The sequence below is a fragment of the Pollachius pollachius genome (genome assembly GCF_949987615.1).
Source record: "Pollachius pollachius genome assembly, chromosome: 7".
NCBI lineage: Eukaryota > Metazoa > Chordata > Actinopteri > Gadiformes > Gadidae > Pollachius > Pollachius pollachius.
This window is the reverse complement of record NC_136940.1, coordinates 24984609-25004608: the sequence shown is the minus strand read 5'-3', so window position 1 is coordinate 25004608 and position 20000 is coordinate 24984609. Positions and strand designations below refer to the sequence as shown.

The following is a 20000-nucleotide window of genomic DNA, read 5'->3' as shown; positions in this document are numbered from 1 at the left end:
ACGGGGACGGGATCACCGAGAAAACGCTTACGCTCGGTGTGATCAGGGCCAAAGAGAAGAAAAAAGGCGCATCACTCTTACTACAGAAAATCAGCCTGCCAAGAAAAACACTTTGTGTGTCTGAGATTATGATATATATATAGATGCACTCTGAGCATTAACCAAAACTCTGCAGAGAGATAACGGGTCCCAATGGGTCTTGGAGAGGCAGCGTGCGGGGAGTGACCATCGTGGAGAGTGAACGCTGGGTTGTGGCAGGAGAAGATGCAGGACAAAGAAAGCAATCGACACAATAAAGAGCTCAGGAGATTGGCATTGCCTCGGTTACAGAGGACAGTCGCTACAGTGGCAATGCGAATGCAAACTAATGGTTGTTTGTGTGTGTTTGTTTCTGGTCATTACTCCACCCTGCTGGGCGGTGTCCTCTCTCTCTCTCTCTCTCTCTCACCGTGTTCTCCTGATTGCGGGCGTTCAACCGCTCCTCCTCCCCTCTCATGTACTTCACCTCCTCCACCCCCTTCATCTTGTACTCATCTGAGGAGAGAGAGAGACAGAGCGAGAGAGACAGAGAGACAGAGAGAGAGAGACAGAGAGGTCAGACAGGACACAGCTCCAGCCACTTATCAAGCCGCTCTGCTCGGAGACGGTGCCCGGGGCCGTAGCGATCATAAAGAATCACTGCGCTATTGATCCGATTAAACAACGTCAGGTTAAGCTCCACAGCTCAGCCACTGGATCGGCGGTCGATCAGACAATTGAAACGATGAGCCCATCGATCAGGGCCGGAGCCGGTCGGGGCATGGTGGGTGATGGTATGATGCAGGGCTCTGGGGCAGCAGAGAGGCAGTTGGAGATGGGGGGGGGAGGTCTAGGGCACACGGGTACATATTGTAGATGCATCTAGTGGAGCATGGCGACGTTAAAATATGTTGGGTTTCGTAGAAACATTTTACATATTTTTTTAAAGTGTACACTAATTTCAGTAGCATTTTCTGGGTTCCTCTGGAATGGTTCATCAGATATGTTAATCTAAGTATGTCAACATTATGGAAAGGATTCCAACTGAGAAATTAAACTTTTTTTCTACAATTTGCTTCATCCCGTCTGTTTGTTATCGTGTCTGCAAAGTCTCTGGAATCTCTTTGTTGCAGGTCCCTTTTGCCATTACAATCTCAGACCTCCTTCACCCAAATATTTGAGATAACGTTAAGCTATGGTTTCTGTATTCCAACAAAACAAACTCCTCTCTCCAGCTTTGGCTCACTCCTCCGGCCACCTCTTCCTGAAACCACAGAGCGAGAATCCTCCCCGAGAGCGACAAACCTACCGGATAAAACGAAAAGGTAAAGATAAAGGCTGTATATCTCATTGGGATCCTTTCTGTAACGCTGTCAGACACTGAGTGGCAGAAACAAATGCTTTTAGAGGATGGAAATGATAGGTGGCAGTGCACCCATAGGGTGACACTGCTCCCATAGGGTGAAACCCATCGCTGAAGCGCTCTGTCTCAGTACTGGACTTAAGGATTGTCAGCATTAGTCACTGGGAGCCAGAGTGACTGGGTCTATATGGTTCATGTTGAAGAACCCAGAAGTCCTCCTTTAATGTTGCCGTCAACAGCTTGGAATCTGGAATTGAGAAGCAGTGCTATGAAACACATTGTCAATAATTATGGTGATGACAACCTTTTTCTCAGAGCTCCGTCACAGTCGACTTCTCCCACTAAGAAGAAAGGGCCGTTTGAGTATAAGAACATTAATGCTACAATGAGAAATCAAAAGAGAGCGATAGATATGAAATCGATTTCATAGGTACAGAAGATGGAGACAGGCTGAGCGGTTACAGGACCGATCAACATGCTCCACCCCCAGAGGGCAGCCGTGAACAGCTCCAGGTCAGTGGAGCAGAAAGGCCGTGTCATGTTTTGGCTCCAGCCACGTAGTGAGCCAGCCGCTTTGTATCATGGCCCTGTTCCAACACCAACACAACACAGGGTGAACCCAAAGACCTGGGCAGGACACCGCGCGCCCGGATGTTACACGTTTGCACTGCAGCTAAACACATTAAGACAAGCTCTGTGGCACCAGAACAGGTTCGTCTGCCCCCCGAGGGCCGTCTTTAAACACAGCGCAGCCAATGGGGTGGGGGTAAATAAAGTATTAACATGAACATACATGCCTGGGCTTTCTTGGCCTTTACTCTGCTAACAAGACAGTGAGCCAAGTTCACGAGGCTAATAAACAATGACATATTCAGCCTGGTGCATCAACACCGTCACCTCATCACCTAAACAAACCCACGCTCCGTTGCATTCTGTGCAGTGGTGAACTGGCACCATGCTCAGTATCCCCACGTCATGAATCGAGAGGCATTGGATCATCAACCAGCGTGTTTAGTGATCCGCGGAGCCAGGGCAAGACGTCCCCGGCTGCAGGGGGACAACGCAAGCAGCCCCCTCGGTGTCGCACACTACCGGTCGGTTAATGAAGCCTCCTTACCTGCTTGCAAATGCCAGCGCACGCACACACACACACACACACCACAACAACAACATCGTCTCCTTCTCCCTCCCCCCTGTCGCCCTCTCTTTCTCCCTCCAATGGTTCAGTGCACGCGCTGCAGGAAGCGTGCGTTTGTCTGAAAGGTGGGTCGGTCTGTTGCTATTATGTCTGGGCAACGTCGTAGATAACAATAAGTGCATTCAGCGGCATCACCCCCTCGTGTCATATTGGGACGTGAGCAGAGTTCACAGGGCGGGAGCACTGCCCGAATACAGAGAACGAAACGGAGGGAGAGACCGCACTGAAAGGGAAGGACAGAAGAGAGTCACAAAGGCTTCCCCTTTTGCCGCTTGTCACGGGAACGTAAACAAGTCTGAACATGGCAGTACATTTCGTGACGTTGCCCAGGCCGTCCGTCACACTAAGCCCTCCTGTGTCAACACACGGGGGCACGATGAAGAGCAGCTTCCTCCTTGCGGCCGCTCCGTTAAAGAGCCACTCGAACCCGCTCTGCACCCCGAGACGACTGGGGGGGGGGGGGGGGCGGACAGGGACGATTAGAGGGAGCCAACGCAGAGTCTGGAGACGTGGAGCGCGCCGGGCGCAGCGCTGCGCACGTCACACAGGAAGCTCACGTGTTCTGAGGACTATGTCATGTGTGGGCGGAGCCTTTGTGTGTGCGCACGTATGGCTGTTCCCATGTGAACGCGTGCGTGTGTGCGTGCGTGCGTGTGTGGGTGCGTGCGTGCGAACGCCGTTCCTGTGCGCAGCTATTCTCAGACGGTGTGTTTTCGCTCGCCGGCGGCGAAGACCCCTCCGTCAGCGTGGAGCTGACAGCCGCACGCCCCCCCGCCCGCAGAGCACTGGGTGGGGGGGGGGGGGGGGCTGGGCTATTCTGAGGAGCAGTGATGCGGCCGGGATGCAGACGGCGTTTGCTCTTTTCTCTGATGAGGAACCCACGGTCGTACGATTGGTGTACGTGTGTGCACTATTGGTGTGTGTGTACGATTGGTGTGTATGCGTGTGCACGATTGGTGTGTGTGTGTGTGTATGATTGGTGTGTGTGTGTGTGTGTGTGTGCTATTGGTGTGTGTGTACTTGTGTGTAAATGTGTGTGCGTGTTCCATTGGTGTGTGTGTTCCATTGGTGTGTGTGTACGATTGGTGTGTGTGTGTGTGTGTACGATTGGTGTGTGTGTGTGTGTGTGTACTATTGGTGTGTGTTTGTGTAAGTGTGTGCGCGTGTTCCATTGGTGTGTGTGTGTGCGTGTACGATTGGTGTGTGTGCGATTGGTGTGTGTGTGTACGCGTGTGTGCGCCCGTGTGTGTGTGTGTGTGAATCATCATATTTGGCATTCCGCACAAACTGTGCTTTGCTTGTGCAATTCAGAGGCAACGCCATGTCCATGTTTGGGCATAAGGGGGGGGGGGGGGGGAGTTGTTCTTCTCCATTCCCTCAGTGAAGACCCTAGTGCTGTCCCCCCAAACATCTTCCTTTAGAAAGCGATGCCCCCCCCCCCCCCCCCCCCCCCCCCCCCCCCACACACACACACACTCCACCCTTGACATTTACACTACGTCACACACACACCAGCCGGGATACAGTGTTTACACTCAGGACTACGTGCACACACGTGCACACGCACGTGCACTTTGTGCAGGCAGCTATGCGTGTGGCCTGCTCTACATCAAGCCCCCCTCGTAGCCACGTGGTGTTCAGAGATCAATAGACACTAGAGACTAACTCACCGTAGAGAACGAGCTGCATACCGTCAGCTAAGACACACACACACACACACACACACACACACACACACACACACACACATACACACACACACACACACACACCTTATGCAAGGCAAGCTCACATAGACACAGCCATACACACACACACTCTCTGTATAAACAGCAAACTGGGTCAGGCATGCACACTTCCGGTCAATCAATCATCACCCAGAGCTCCAGCAATGTGAGAGAAAACAGAGGACAGGCAAAAGAAAGCTCAGTGTTGGGCCTGACTGAGAAATAGCAAACTGAGACACACGGTGCGGGGAGTGACAGATGACCGCCGTCCCGACAGCTCAGAAAATTGCCGTTCACCTCAACGTCAGAAAGAGCTTTTGCCGTGCGACTTCGGGAAACGACTAATTTCAAAACAGCTGATTTAGTGTCCTACTCTTAGGTTCCCCTTTTCTCCCTTTGTTCTGAACTTTAGACCGTGTGCGGCTGTTCCCGTTTTGTTCTTTATTGCTCTACTAGTTCGGAGCGTGCTCGTTCTGACTCGTTCGATACCAGCGAATATGGCCTCTGGTATCACTGCTCCAGCTCTCTCTCCAGAGCTGGTCATCAAGACAGCTTCACCTGACACACAACACCTCCCCCCCCCCCACCCCCCGACACACCCCTGCCAGGCGTGAGGGCCGTCGGACGTTGGTTCGAGAAGATCAGACCTCCAGTCATGCATGCGTAGAACCATCCATACGGGGACTCCTTCCATTACGGTCAGACGCTTAAAGCCAGTTTGGAACGCGGCCCGACGGCCGTTGTTATACGGTACGGAGCAGGAAGGCTCTGGGTAGGAGTTCGCAGTCTTACAGTCTGAAAGTGTTCATGTGAAGCAAACCTCAGCAGAGGGGAGGGGAGGGTCGTCTTAGGCCCCTGGTAGAGAGACCAACAGGGGCTGGTGAGTTTGCGGTGGGGCGACAGCAGCTCCGGAGGTAGAGCGGGTCGACTGGTAACCTGAAGGTCGCTAGTTCGATCTCCGGCTCCTCCTAGCTTGAGTGTCGAGGTGTCCCTGAGCGAGACGCCCTCGCCCTGACTGCTCCCGACGAGCTGACCGGTCGTCCTGCCTGGTCGACTCAACCGTCGGTGTGAGAAAGTGTACGTGAACGGCTGAAGGTGCTTTGGATAAAAGCGTCTGCTAAATGTAAATGTAAATTGGTGAGGGAGAAAATCCCCCCAGCCTGATCAGTTCCTCAAACACATCATGCTCAAATCATAACACACACTTTGCCTGGCAACAATAACAAGTTGTCGACTGTGTAGGGAGAGCAGCCTGCGCTCCAGTGTATGTGTAAGGGAGCTGAGCCTTTTTCCGGTTATTGTGCGAGAGTGGGGCTGTGGCCTGGATCTGCCTGGAGTGGGGCAGCCGCCACAACAATGAGTGGGCACACACACACAAACACACACACAAACGTAAAGGTCCACTGTTGTGTGTCCATCTACAGGCTCCACCAACTTGTGGCTGTGTACAACAACGTGTTCCTTGGGGAGGGGGGGGGGCGGGACCGAGAGAGGAACAGGTTCCCCTGACAGGAAGTGGCCTGGGGGTGAAGGAGGACGTTGGACACACGCGCACGCACACACACACACACACACACACGATCAGTAGAATATGTACTTCCTGTCTTCCGTCCGTACAAGACACCCACAGGGGGGAGGAAGGGAGGAATGATGGAAGGAATGAAGGGAGGGAGGACACAAGGTCACGACCTGATAAGAAGCCACAGCAAAAGAGAGCGAGAGCGAGCGAGAAATCTGCGGAGCATGGGTAGAGGGACGGGTAGAAGGCGGGAAGGGAGGAGGAAAGTGTGCGAGGGAGAGACAGAGAGAGAGTGTGAGGGCCAAAGACGAAATAGGTGAAGAAATGCTGGGGAGCCGAAAGAGAGAGAGGAACAGGAGAGAGAGCAGAGCCAGAGAGAGAGCAGGAGAGAGAGCAGAGCCAGAGAGAGAGCGGGAGAGAGAGGAACAGGAGAGAGAGCAGAGCCAGAGAGAGAGCGGGAGAGAGAGCAGAGCCAGAGAGAGAGCGGGAGAGAGAGGAACAGGAGAGAGAGCAGAGCCAGAGAGAGAGCGGGAGAGAGAGGAACAGGAGAGAGAGCAGAGCCAGAGAGAGAGCGGGGAGAGAGAGGAACAGGAGAGAGAGCAGAGCCAGAGAGAGAGCGGGAGAGAGAGGAACAGGAGAGAGAGCAGAGCCAGAGAGCGGGAGAGAGAGAGAGTCAGAGAACGAGGCCCTGGGGCCATGAAGGAGGGAGGACGAACAGAGCCGGAGCCTAATAGTAACGGTAATCATAACAACAACAGCCACAGAAGTAGTCTTGGAGCTCATCATGCTCCCCCGCCCGCCCCCAACACCCGCCTTCGCCTGTGATGAGGGGGGATGGACAGACGAGTGAAAATTAAAAGAAAGATGGAGAAATTAGATAAAGGTGGAGAGAGACTCGAGTGTTTGGGGGGGGGGGGGCGGCCAGCTGGCTGTGGGTCTTCATCGGCCACGCTCATTTAGAGAGAGAGTGTGTGTGTGTGTGCGTGCGTGTGCGTGCGTTTACACCAATGCCAATCCTTAATCCCCCGCTAATCCCTGATCAACCCATAGCCCTTATATCCCTCCCCCCCTCCCCTTCCATAGGTTTCCATTCACGGCGCGGCGCCACAGAGCAGTCCGCTGGCGAGCTACCTCCAGGCAGCGCTGGAGCCAGAGAGCCGCCTACACATGCCCCCACCGCGCTCCGTTTTGGGTCGAACTGCGTGTCTTTGTCTAGCTCCCTCTGTTGAGGCTTTGGGGAGGGGGGGGTGCCGCCGCCATGGTTCCCTCTCCGCAGGACTTAACGTCAGAGCTGTAGCGCTGTCAGACCCCCAGCCGCGGTCCTAGCCACGCATCGCTGGCAGTGTGTGCGTGGGGTGTGTCTGCGTGCGTGCGTGTGACTGAGTTTGTGTGTGTGTGTGTGTGTGTGTGTGCCTGCTCGCGTATCTGTGTGCGTGAGTGAGTGTCTGCGGGAAAGAGTGTCTGCAGGAAAGAGTGTCTGCGTGTCTGTGTGAGTGAGTGAGTGAGTGAGTGAATGAATGAATGAACGAGTGAGTGAGTGAGTGAGTGAGGCATGAGTGCACGCTTGCGTGCGTGCGGTTACCTGTGAAGAGGTCTCCGTTGCTGTAGGCCTTGCCGCCGCCGCCGCGTCCGTCCTCGTCGCTGGGCACGGCCGACACCTGCTTGGCCGAGGTGCAGCCCATGGCCTCACTCTCTGGGGCCCCTCCTCAGCATCGCACCTGCAACACACAGACCCATGAGCCTCACTCTCTGGGGCCCGACACAGACCCATGAGCCCTTCAAACATGGCGAAACCCACTCAGACATTACGACTGCACGGGGAGGGTGTGGCCGTCTATTCAAAAGCAGCATTTGGTTTGTATTCGTTTATTTCACTAGCTGGACAACGGCAAAAGGCGACCAATCTGGCAACGCCACAGGCCCCATCGTACCCACCTCCCCCCCCCCCCCCCCCCAGACCCAACGCCCCCTCCAGGGGGCAGCTCCTTCCAGCTCTGTACGTGGACTCATTTGGTACTACAGCCCTGCCTCCAAAATCCGTTCTCCAATGGCCTGAGCACAACATTGAGATGTCCGTTGTCCGTTGATCGAACGTCAGCCACAGGATCTCTGAGGTCTCGCTGCTCCACGGTTGAAGACAGAGATTCAAACAGGACTGCAGCCCCCACAGGAGCCTACCCCGTTTAACCCTTCGCTCTGCACATCTGCCCGCTACATCACCCATGACTTGCCTCCTCAGCCAGCAGCTGTTCCTGATTACAGGACCCACCGGGGGGGGGTGCGACCCGAGACAAGCAGCCACCGTGCAGAGCAGCTGAGAAACTGAGTTAATCCATTGCCCCTGTCACTCACTCGCACATCCCATGTTATGTCCCCCGTCAATCACTCACACACACACACACTCGTGTTCCCCACTGGTGCACTGTCCCCGTCACAAGAGGCCTCATGCCGTCAGTCACAAGAGTGGGGATGTCAGTGACACAATCTGTATGACAAATCTCTCTCTCTCTCTCTCTCTCTCTCTCTCTCTCTCTCTCTCTCTCCTCTCTCTCTCTCTCTCTCTCTCTCTCTCTCTCTCTCTCTCTCTCTCTCTCTCTCTCTCTCTCTCTCTCTCTCTCTCTCTCTCTCTCTCTCTCTCTCTCTCTCTCTCACACACACACACACACACAGTTGAGCGGCGATGGGAAGATGGAGGATGAGGGAAGGAGCCTGGTTGGTTGGTGAATCGAAATCGGTTCAAAGCGAAGACAAGACGAACAGCAGAGAAAGACGGAGCGAGCGGAGGAAAGAGGAGCGCTGACAGTGGAGACACCAAACAATACAAGAGGCGCGGGGGGGGGAGGGCAGCACAGAGGGGATTGGGTGGGGGGGGGGGGGGGGGAGAGAGAGTGGAACAAAAGGGATAAAGACAGTCTAGAAAGAAGGAGGGGTAGACTGACAAATGCACGGTGCTTCAGATGTCCTTCCATCCCCCGTCCGACCCCACCCACCCACTCCTCCTTCAGCTCCTCTGAGTGTTTGAAGTTGACGGTGTTTGCCGTGCTGAGGTCACCGCATCGCCCCCCCGCCCCCCGGTCCCCACACAAAGCACCAGGTGTACTGGATGGAGAGCGGCAGGACGTGTGTGTGTGTGTGTGTGTGTGTGTGTGTGTGTGTGTGTGTGTGTGTGTGTGTGTGTGTGTGTGTGTGTGTGTGTGTGTGTGTGTGTGTGTGTGTGTGATTTATTACCCTATGGAAATGGCCTAATGAATGCCATGGTAATCGCCTCATTGAAAATGCTATCCACCTCACGTGGGATTTTCCGTGCATAATCGTACCTGTTTATCTTCAATTTGTTCGCCTGTCTTTGTGCACGTGCACACAGCCACACACACACACACACACACACACACACACATTAAATCAAGCGATGCCCCCACGGAAATCAACCTCTTATTGTTTGGACGCATCATAAAGTGTTGATGTGACCATCCAGATCCCCTTAATCAAGTTCGTCGCATTTCACCCAGGCACTCAGTCGATGCGTCTCCTCTGATAGGGTGAGAAAGTCTTAAGGAAATCTGCACCAACACACCTCACAATTGGGTCAATCTATCCCAGTGCATTAAGTGTGTGTGTGCGTACGAGTGGGAGTGGGGAATCCAATGCATGATTATCCTCTTCAGCTCCAAGGTCAGCCTTGATAACATTAATCTCCACGGGCCGAGCTCGCTCCACCCTTACTGTACACAACGCTTTCTCTGGAGGTTCCTGAGGATCAAGGAATGAGAATACTGAAAGCAGACTCACACAAAGAGAGGTGTGTGTGTGTGTGTGTGTCAAGAGCACTAGCGGGGGGGGGGTGTACTTACAGGGACCAACAACTCACTATAACACAAGCTAACTCAGCTTACGACCCCCAGTCCATTAGACACGGTGTGTGCGTCTGTACGAAGGTAGAACAAAACGGCTGGGAGTTAAACCTATACAACCTGTGGAATGTCACCTAAGAGAATTATACAACCTGTGGAATGTCACCTAAGAGAATCACTACAGGAAGTGGAGCAATTCCAACCGGAGAGAAAACCACCCCACCACACACACGCACGCACACACACACACACACACCTTGTCCTTGCGCGACCTACATAGGACCACCACGGGCCTCGGGGAGGGAGGGAGGAGATGGCACCAGTGGCTTAGCCGAGGGGAGCGGAGGAATCCCCGACGCGAGTCGGAGAGAGGACCTGAGCGCTGGACTTCAGAGAGAGGCTCTGCATGTGGGTGGCGACGGCGGTGGCGTCGCTCTGAGGGGATTTGATGCGAGTGCGAGTTGAAAGTAGAGAGCCGCACAAAATAGTGATTGAGAGCACCGACTATAAATAGCCCAGCTGTGGCGGCCGGACGCCTATTGTTGCGCTGCGGGAAACTACTGCCGGGATGTGTGTGGCAGCCAGAGACATGCAGCGACTCGTCACCTCGTCAGAGACGGACGTACAGCACGTGATCCGTCTGAACACGCCTGACCCGTTTGGGTCCAGGTGACTGTGGCCTGCGTTATGCGTTATGCGCTGTGATCCCAGGGATCAGGTGACGTCTGGCTGGACCGAACTCAGCCGCTGCAGCTTGAGGATGGCTGGAGAGAGAAGGGATTGTGTGCGGCGCGTCACGCTGCTCACTTTCACAAACAGACTGAGCAGCAGCAGCGATCTGAGCGGCGCAGCTGTGAACGGTGACAGTGTCAGTGCCGTGCGCTGCTCGCTGACCGGGTCAGGGCACCGTGGGTGGGGGGTGGGACCACTGCAAAGCTGTTGGCCTCCCAGAACAGATGTGGAAGTGTGTCAATGGGGCAAGACGACTCTGGAGGGTAAGCCAAGATCCTAACACCAACGGTCGTCACCCCCCCCCCCCCCCCCCCCCCCCCCGCTCCCAGACCCCCGGCGATCCTCTCCCACGCGGCCGCGTGCACAGCGACGCAGGGATCGAGATCTGATGACAATATCTGGCACACGAGTCCTCCTCACACATTCAAGCCAGCCGTCTTGGTTTGACAGCAGTTACTCTGGACATATCGGATGATCACGCACGCACGCACGCACGCGCACACACACACACACACACACACACACACACACACACACACACACACACACACACACACACACACACACACACACACACACACACACACACACACACACACACACACACACACACACACACACACACACACACTTTGTGTTCATCGTCAGTATATCCTCCTGAAGATTGATCAGAGTTTGGTCAAAGACCAAAATATGTTCATTTAAATCTGAAAGGTAACATCTATCAAGTCAAAGCACCAATCATTTGCTCTGTTGCCTCAGTGATATGAATGCGGCCCTTAGTTACGGATCATTACACATTTATTCACTATTGATCAATCATTTATTTTTCCTCATCTGCTTATCAAGACAACAAGCTAACTCATTTGAGATGGATTCTGCGTATTTGTATTAGTTATGACCTTATTCTTATTTGCAGTTGCCCTAGTCCAAGTTTCACCGTTCTCCTGGTTAGCTCATATGGAGTGGCTGTGTGTTGTGTGTGTGTGTTGTGTGAGTGTTGTGTGTGTTAGTTTTTAAGCAAAAATTCCTCACAAGTCAGTTTGTCAAAAGGAGGATATCGGCAAGAATGTGTGGAAATATTTGAGGATGGATGGATGGATACACAACACACACACACACACACACACACACACACCACACACACACACACACACACACACACACACACACACACACACACACACACACACACACACAGAGCGAGTACAGGAGGCATTTTTTCCCTTTTCCTTTTTTTCAAGAATAGGCCTTTGGCTAGCAGCCTTGTGAGCAATCACAGAGCCTGAAAAACTGGCTGGGGGGGGAGAGACTCAGACAACAGCATGAGGGGGGAGGGGGGGGGGGGAGAGAAAGACAGACAACAGCGAGAGAGGAAGACACAGCGTTGTTTAGAGAACCAAAACAGGTCGATGGGAGGTAGGAACTATAGACTGAGTTGTGAGAGACTATTACAAGTTTAGGGACGTTAATCGTCTCAAAAGTTTCCCCTTCACCCTCTCTGACGGCGGAGCAGTTCTTCAGGAGAGACGACGCCCCCCCCCCCCCCCCCGCTCCCCTGCAGGGTCTCGTCCCAGGCCAGATGGGTGTGGCCCAGTACTACCAGTACAAAGGCTGACTGATACAGAGAGCAGCCTCAGGCGTGGACACAGGGCGTGCGAGAGAGAGAGAGAGAGAGAGAGAGAGAGAGAGAGAGAGAGAGAGAGAGAGAGAGAGAGAGAGAGAGAGAGAGAGAGAGAGAGAGAGAGAGAGAGAGAGAGAGAGAGAGACCTTCCCAGCCTATCACATCGTAGAACCACTCCGTGTTGCAACACACGTACCTGAGGTCCTGCGGTCGAGTTGGGGCGCGATGACGACCAATTCACAGAAATGTCCCCTGCGGCCTGACGTCAAATACAAGATGGCGGAGCAACAAGCAGCCCCAGCGAGCCGGAGCTCTTCACTGTTTACATGCCTCCAACCCACAACCAGCTCCGAATCCTAACAACTGACTAACCCTAACCCTATATTCCGAGGACCAACTGGCTCATGTTCCTACCAAATAGTTTATATTCGCGCCCATCAAGATTTCCTACAAACTATCTTGTATTCCTAACAAGACAATGTGACACCAAAAAAAGAGAAGGTTTTAACCAAAAGCAGTGACATTAAGACTGCAGGGGAGCTCCCAGTAGTGCCCGTCCCAGATGTGTCGTCCCAGTTGTGTCCCTTCTGTCCCAGTAGGTTCCTTTCTGTCCCAGTAGTGTCCGTCCCAGTAGGTTCCCTTCTGTCCCAGTAGTGTCCATCCCAGTAGGTTCCCTTCTGTCCCAGTAGTGTCCGTCCCAGTAGGTTCCCTTCTGTCCCAGTAGTGTCCGTCCCAGTAGGTTCCCTTCTGTCCCAGTAGTGTCCGTCCCAGTAGGTTCCTTTCTGTCCCAGTAGGTTCCTTTCTGTCCCAGTAGTGTCTGTCCCAGTAGGTTCCTTTCTGTCCCAGTAGGTTCCTTTCTGTCCCAGTAGTGTCCGTCCCAGTAGGTTCCTTTCTGTCCCAGTAGTGCCCGTCCCAGTAGGTTCCTTTCTGTCCCAGTAGGTTCCTTTCTGTCCCAGTAGTGTCCGTCCCAGTAGGTTCCTTTCTGTCCCAGTAGTTTCCCTCCCAGTCGTGTCCGTCCCAGTAGGTTCCTTTCCGTCCCAGTAGTGTCCGTCCCAGTAGGTTCCTTTCTGTCCCAGTAGTTTCCCTCCCAGTCGTGTCCGTCCCAGTTCTGCCCCTCCCACTAGTTCCCGGTAGTTCCCAGTGGTGCGGTGTGCTTCCCGTCCTGCAGGGGGAGCCGCCACCTCCAGGGCTCTGGTCGCGTGTGACGGGCCGTGGTTCTGCCGCGGCTCCGCGGCCAAAGCTCGATAATATTTACTCTAGACCTGGCAGCGACGGCGAGCTCTGGTCCCGGGCGCAGCGCTCCGTCAGCCTGACGGGGCGAGCTGGGGCTGCCAGCGCCTCGACGCAGCGGGCGCAAACTCAGGGGGAGCGAGCTGGTGCAGGCGCCAGCGCTAAACTCATTATGGGGTTTTAGAGGGAATATATATATATATATATATACATACATGTAGGGGAAAGGAAGGGAAATGAAGGGAGATACATGTAGGGGAAGTACAATGTACAAGCGCAAATGTCATTCACACAGTATGATGAGTCTTGTGCATTCATCCTTGGGTTCACACACACACACACACACACACACACACACACACACACACACACACACACACACACAGAACAAGAAAGCCCCGTCCAGTCAGTCACACACGGTCATGGAAGTAGACTTCTTCATTCCAGTGAACAATGGGATCGCTTGACATCGTTTTTAAGGGTTGACGGTTCCCTCAATGCATTCCGTCTCCTGTTTATCTAAACAGCGCCTTGTGTAAAGACCTGCCAGGCTCCCATACTCATTCTCTTTCGATTACAAAATAAATGTACAATATGTACGCTTTTCTCATTTCAAAAGGTTGTACACTCACGCACGCACTTTATCAGCCACTTTGATAGAGAGCATGGCTTTACAAAAGGAGGGAATTCAACAACAATTCAGTCCCAAGACAGTACAGCATGTCATCTTCTGCCATGTTGACACAGTTAATTTAAATCCATGAGGAACAAGATATTTGCAAGGCTCCTATGATTAAGGTGTATTCTTGATGTCTGCTGAAAGCGAAGAGTCGTGTCAATTCAGGGCTGCGATACTCTGCCGTTATTCACACACTTCCCCAGGAATTGACAGGAATAAACCAACGTTCTTCTCGCATGTCGTTTGCAGACATTTCTAACACAAATTGCACAATGACATTTCGACTTCATTAAGGCAGTTTGACAAGTCCATGCTGGCAGCGGAGATGTAATTATTAGTCTGTGACTTCCCGCGAACTGTGACGCGTTATACAGAGTTCATCTGCACATAAAACATGCGGGGACAGGGTGTGCACGTTACACATGACCGTGATGTGACAAACAACAGTGCATTATTCACACACGACAGGGCATTATACACACAATAGTGCACGTTACACATGACAGTGCAGGTCACAAACGACAGTGCACGTTTCACACGACAGCGCACGTTACACACGATAGTGCACGTTTCACATGACAGTGCAGAGCTGCAAACTAACCCGGGTTCCCACTCACTACGGCTGCCTTGACCACAACTCTACACTCGCATTTCCATATCAATTTAATCTTTATATCAAAGAAAAAAATCGACTCAAGCATTAACATAAGATAGGTTTCAGAGGTTCATTCTCAAGACGGTTCCCGGAGATGCACCGAAACAGCTCCTGGCTCTCTGTGATTCGTCCTCCTGTACCAGAGACTCAGAGAGGCGGGCCTTGTTCATGTGTGCTCCGTGATATGGAGCATAGCCTGATGTACACGGAGAGGCCGCTGTGATGAGCACGCTCTCTGATAGGCCTGCACGATAAATCGTTATAAAATCGCAATCTCGATTCGCCCCTGTGTGGATATAAGTTTTAAATTAAAAAAATGTTTATTATTTTTTTTAAAGCCTTCATTTACAGGTGTGTGGAGTTGGTTCAGTAGTTATGAAAGGCCAGCAATTAAAGACAATATACTGCAATATGTACAAAATAAATCAATCCGTTTTTGATACAGCACTTTAATCAGTTATAAAGGGCCATATGAAACGCAACGAGGTGCCGAAAAACTATGTTTGGTACTGCCATTTTTTTTTTGTCATGGTTCATGTGTGCAATAAGAATGACATTTCGTGAGAGAAAAAAAATCGAGGCAGAGAATCGTGATATCAATTCTAAGCTAAAAAAATCGTTGATTCAAATGTTTCCCTGAATCGTGCAGGCCTACCCCCTGTTCAACACGCCTGCGTCATGTGACCTCTGTGACGGTTGAACGTGGTGGACAAACCAAACCTCACCATTGGCTAAGGAACGGGGGTCAGGTCGGTTTGAATGTTATCATCCGGAGCTCTAAACCTAAGCCACTGCATGATAGCAAAATGAAACAGCCCAACGATTATTCATTAGAAATGATTAGTGCTGAAATAAGTAGCCTAATATCAATCTATGTATAATTGGCAAGGATACTGCAGAATAATTGGCAAAGGCACGCTGTGCGTGTGCATGTGCGTGCGTGTGTTTGACATGTTGGAGGTGGCACTGAAAATAATTTTTCATTTTAAATGATCGTTCCCCAATTCCACCCATGGCTGGCTTTTAAACGAGCTAGCCACAAATTAGCGTGGAAATGCTCATTCAATATCATGCATTGTGACTGGTCTCCCCATTACCCTTTCAGATGGAAACAGCAGTGTACAGCACGACGACCACACTGCACAGAGCTAAACAATCACCAATCCAACAGCAGAAAGTAATGAAAACCTTTCAGTGAATCAACCCTGTAATGTTGGAAAACAGTGCAGGCATATTGGTTTCTCTACGTGCTCAGAAAAGCTTCTTAAAGTCCCATATGATGCAGTATGCCCGTTTGCTATCGATATGAATCTCAAGCATCACACTGTGGAGAATATTTGCATTTATATATATTCTAGGGCACAATTGGAATGGAATCGGTTTTCTGTTGGAATATATGTTTAACCATATATCATTTGATGACCAAATGATGATGGTGATGCCATGTGGTCACTTACCATCGAAACTCCCTGAAAGTACTAGAATAGACGAACAAAGCGAATATTGACTCAAAGCACTAGCTCTTCAGATACAGAGTGTGCAAAAGGAAGGTTATCATCATCATCATCATCCTCATCACCACCACCACCACATGCAGCATATCAACACCTTGAGGAGAGACGGCCCAATCAGCTCTTGGCTGCCCTCAGTTCGGTTCTCTGAGCTCAATTTAGCAGTGAGGTGCTGCTATCCATCTCATCAACATACCAGGCACGCCGGCCTCCACGGAGAGAAGGAACAGACCAGTTCAGCCTGATGGGAATAAACATCTCTGGGGGAGATTAAAGAAGGGGGAGACAGACACACAGTACAGACACTGAGAGACAGACAGACACACACACACACACACACACATAGAGGGAGACAGACAGACACAGTACAGACATTGAGAGGGAGACAGAGAGAGAGGTAGACAAACAGAGACAGACACACACAGTACAGACACTGAGAGAGAGGAAGGCAGAGAGAGAGACAGAGAGAGAGACAGACAGACACACACAGTACAGACATTGAGAGAGAGGGAGACAGAGAGAGAGACAGACACACACAGTACAGACATTGAGAGAGAGGGAGACAGAGAGAGAGACAGAGAGAGAGACAGACATTGAGAGAGAGGGAGACAGAGAGAGAGACAGAGACTCATGCACAGAAGACAACAGGCAGAGAGAGAGAAGTGGGAGACAGTGAGAGAGAAAGAAAAACTATGAATCAGAGGAAGAAACAGAGATACAGGGGAAGAGGGAGACCGAGGGAAAGCAAGACCCAGTGAGAGGGAAAGTCAGCGTACTATAGAGCCATGAAAATGCACAGACGAGCCATTTTTCTCGCTCCCTGTGACTGTTGCCACCGTGCCCTTCAGACCCGCCCAAACTGGGCACGGGCTGCAGGGAGCACAGCAAACACACCGATACCAGGTCATGTGACGCAGCGGCATGTGTACACGCCCTTCACAGAATGTGCCGTCCCCTGTGGACTGGTACAGGAAGACGGACAAACACACCGGCCAACAGAACACACAGCGACTGCCCTGGACCGGTCTGCAGCACTGCAGAACTGCCAAGTCAGAGAGACAAACGGGACCAACACAGTCCAGTGCATACAGCCCTGCAATGCCAATGTAGTCTCTCTCTCACACACACACACACACACACACACACACACACACACACACACACACACACACACACACACACACACACACACACACACACACACACACACACACACACACACACACACACACACACACACACACTTCATCCAGACAGCCAGCCAGGGAACCAGACAGACAGACAGAGCCAGGGAACCAGACAGACAGAGCCAGGGAACCAGACAGACAGAGCCAGGGAACCAGACAGACAGACAGAGCCAGGGAACCAGACAGACAGACAGACAGACAGACAGACAGAGCCAGTAGCGATCATGTTGTGCTGGTCTTGTACTTTCTGTACTGCAACAAAGAGAGCCTGGTCTGACACTCAACACCACTCCACGCGCAGTGCCACCGCCACACTAAACATCACACACACACACACACACACACACAAAAGGACATCCTGGTAACCATGGAAACCCCCCTCCTCACAGCCACGAAGGGTGGAGTCACTCGTGTTGCATCATGACGGGTCCACGGCACTCAGAACGGCCGTCCGTACGTCCCAGCGGACAGACGGCATGTGTACATGTTTAGGAGTCTGCAGCTGGGAGAGGGGACAAGGTGAGAGGACACAAGGTGAGAGGATAGAGGACACAAGGTGAGGAGAGAGGGGGAACAAGGTGAGGGAAGAGGGAGGAGGAGAAGACACAAGGAGAGAGGAGAGAGGACACAAGGTGAGAGGAGAGTAGGTGAGGAAACAGGACACATGGTAAGGAGAGAAGACACAAGGAGAGGAGAGAGGGGACACAAGGTGAGAGGACACAAGGTGAGAGGACACAAGGTGAGAGGAGAGAGGACACAAGGAGACACAAGGTGAGTGGAAAGTGGAGAGGACGCAAGTTGAGGGGAGAGGACACAAGGAGAGAGGACACAAGGTGAGGAGAGAGGGGACACAAGGTGAGGAGAGAGGACACAAGGTGAGCGGACACAAGGTGAGAGGACACAAGGTGAGAGGACACAAGGTGAGAGGCCGTGCGGACGGTCTGGTGGATGAGAGACAGGATGGGAGATTATAGGGCAGGCCTAATAATAGAACATGCTGTCTATGACACACACACACACACACACACACACACACACACTTTTTTGGCAGGGAGGACCACGTTTCATCTGCTAGCCGCCTGAACCAAACCCATGTGTGAGCGAAGAAATCACACACGCACAAACGCACATACATATCACATTAGGCTGGGATCGAAAGCAATAGGGAGAGTGGAGCAGATATGGAGGGAGGGAGAGAGAGAGAGAAAGAGAGAGGGGCAGATGGAGGGAGATGGCTGGAGCCAGACGGCTGAGAATGGGAGGGGGCTCCCTGCGTGTTGCTCCAATCAGCGAATCGCAGGTAAAATCAGCCTATACATCTCTGTTTTAAGCTGCTGGTGACAGCAGCCCACTATGGACAATAATACAAAGCAAATAAACCCTACTCTCACACCAGTGTCGTGCAAGCATGACGGCGACCCGGTACATTTCACAAGGGGAAGTCTACACTAGTATGACTGTCTGTCTGTCGGTCTGTCCCCTCCCAAACACTGAAAGAGTTGCATCCAGGAATGCACATGTTATTGCTCGGATCCTCCAGTAAATAACGCTTGCTGTGTCTGGATGTGTCCCATGTTGGCCAGAACGCTGCTCATGTAGCATCGAAGCTAAGGGATCCATGCGGTCTTCCCTACAGCGGGAATGTCCCTTTGCCAGTGTGAACAGAGAGCGAGTGGATCCAGGGCAGTGGAGGTCTGCCTGGAGCCCCGAGGGGCAGAGGAGCAGTTCGGTAGGAGTCTCCACAGCTGGGTCCAGCTGCGCTCTCCGGTACACACTGGGGGCATTGTCTGCCTCGGGGACCAGGAGAGAGTCCGAGGGCAAAGGGAATGCAAACTGAATACTACTACTAGGCGATTCAACACACATTGCTCTAGTAACACAAAAAGGTCAGCGGACTGCATGATCCCACACCAGTGATTCGCTATTTTCTTTCGAGTTGGTGATCGCCGAACCAGCGAAAAAACCACAACTGCCTACTGTAGGGGGGGGGGGCAGGACAGCAGCCAGCATCGATATGGAAGAAAATAAAACGCAAGAACACAACTGTCCAAAAAACGAGCCGTGTTCATTCAGATCACAATGTAATGACCCCAAGCAACACAAACAACAACATCTGCCACTTCCTGATCCCCATCTGCTGTATTTGCTGGAATCGAGAACCCAGAATATGGACGATACAAACCCTGAGATCCAGGAAGGACCGCGCCGGGTAATCACGGCACTCGGGGAACAACAACAGAAGGGACAGCGAGGATCCGAGGTGGAATAGGAAGTACATGGGTCCTTCTCCGGGCTCAAATGATACAGTAGATGTACTGGAAAGGCACTAGTCTGCGCGTTTTCTACTCACTTTGATGAACCGGTTCCGTTCGGTCCACTTGAGAACTGGCGGCTTGGCGGGGACGGCGCAGCGCTGTGGTGGAGTGGCTCAGAGAGAGTCTGCTACCGTACAACTAAACCCACGTTAACCGGGGCTTGCGTCATTTCTCCAGGAGAACCCTGTTTCACGCAGTAATGCAGCCATCTTGATGGGGAGTGCCTATAGATGGGTGATTTTCCTCAACTTATTTGGAAATCGATGAAAATCAAACTTTATAATGAGCATCCAAAAAATGTCAACTTTTATTTTTTTTTTATTACGTCATACTTGTATTCATAAATCACATTTGAATATTTAAATATATTTGATTCAAAAAGATAGCCCAT

At 52.1% G+C, this 20000-nt stretch overlaps 1 protein-coding gene across 3 annotated transcripts in view; it reads right to left on the bottom strand.

Annotated features, from left to right (window-relative positions):
• The window catches only part of LOC307078471 (uncharacterized protein C1orf21 homolog), a 25211-nt gene extending 5411 nt beyond the window's left edge, over positions 1 to 19800 (bottom strand). The window contains exons 1-3 of one of the 3 annotated variants that reach the window (XM_079740310.1): positions 19645 to 19800; positions 7408 to 7543; positions 449 to 534 (exon numbers count right to left, since the gene is read on the bottom strand). In XM_079740310.1, coding sequence (XP_079596436.1) covers positions 449 to 534; positions 7408 to 7507 — 186 coding nt within the window. In that variant the 5' untranslated portion in view covers positions 7508 to 7543; positions 19645 to 19800. Of the gene's footprint in view, positions 1 to 448; positions 535 to 7407; positions 7544 to 12228; positions 13164 to 19476; positions 19551 to 19644 lie in introns of those variants that run through there. The other 2 variants (XM_079740312.1, XM_079740311.1) reach the window with 2 other exon arrangements.
• Positions 19801 to 20000: the final 200 nt, after the last annotated feature.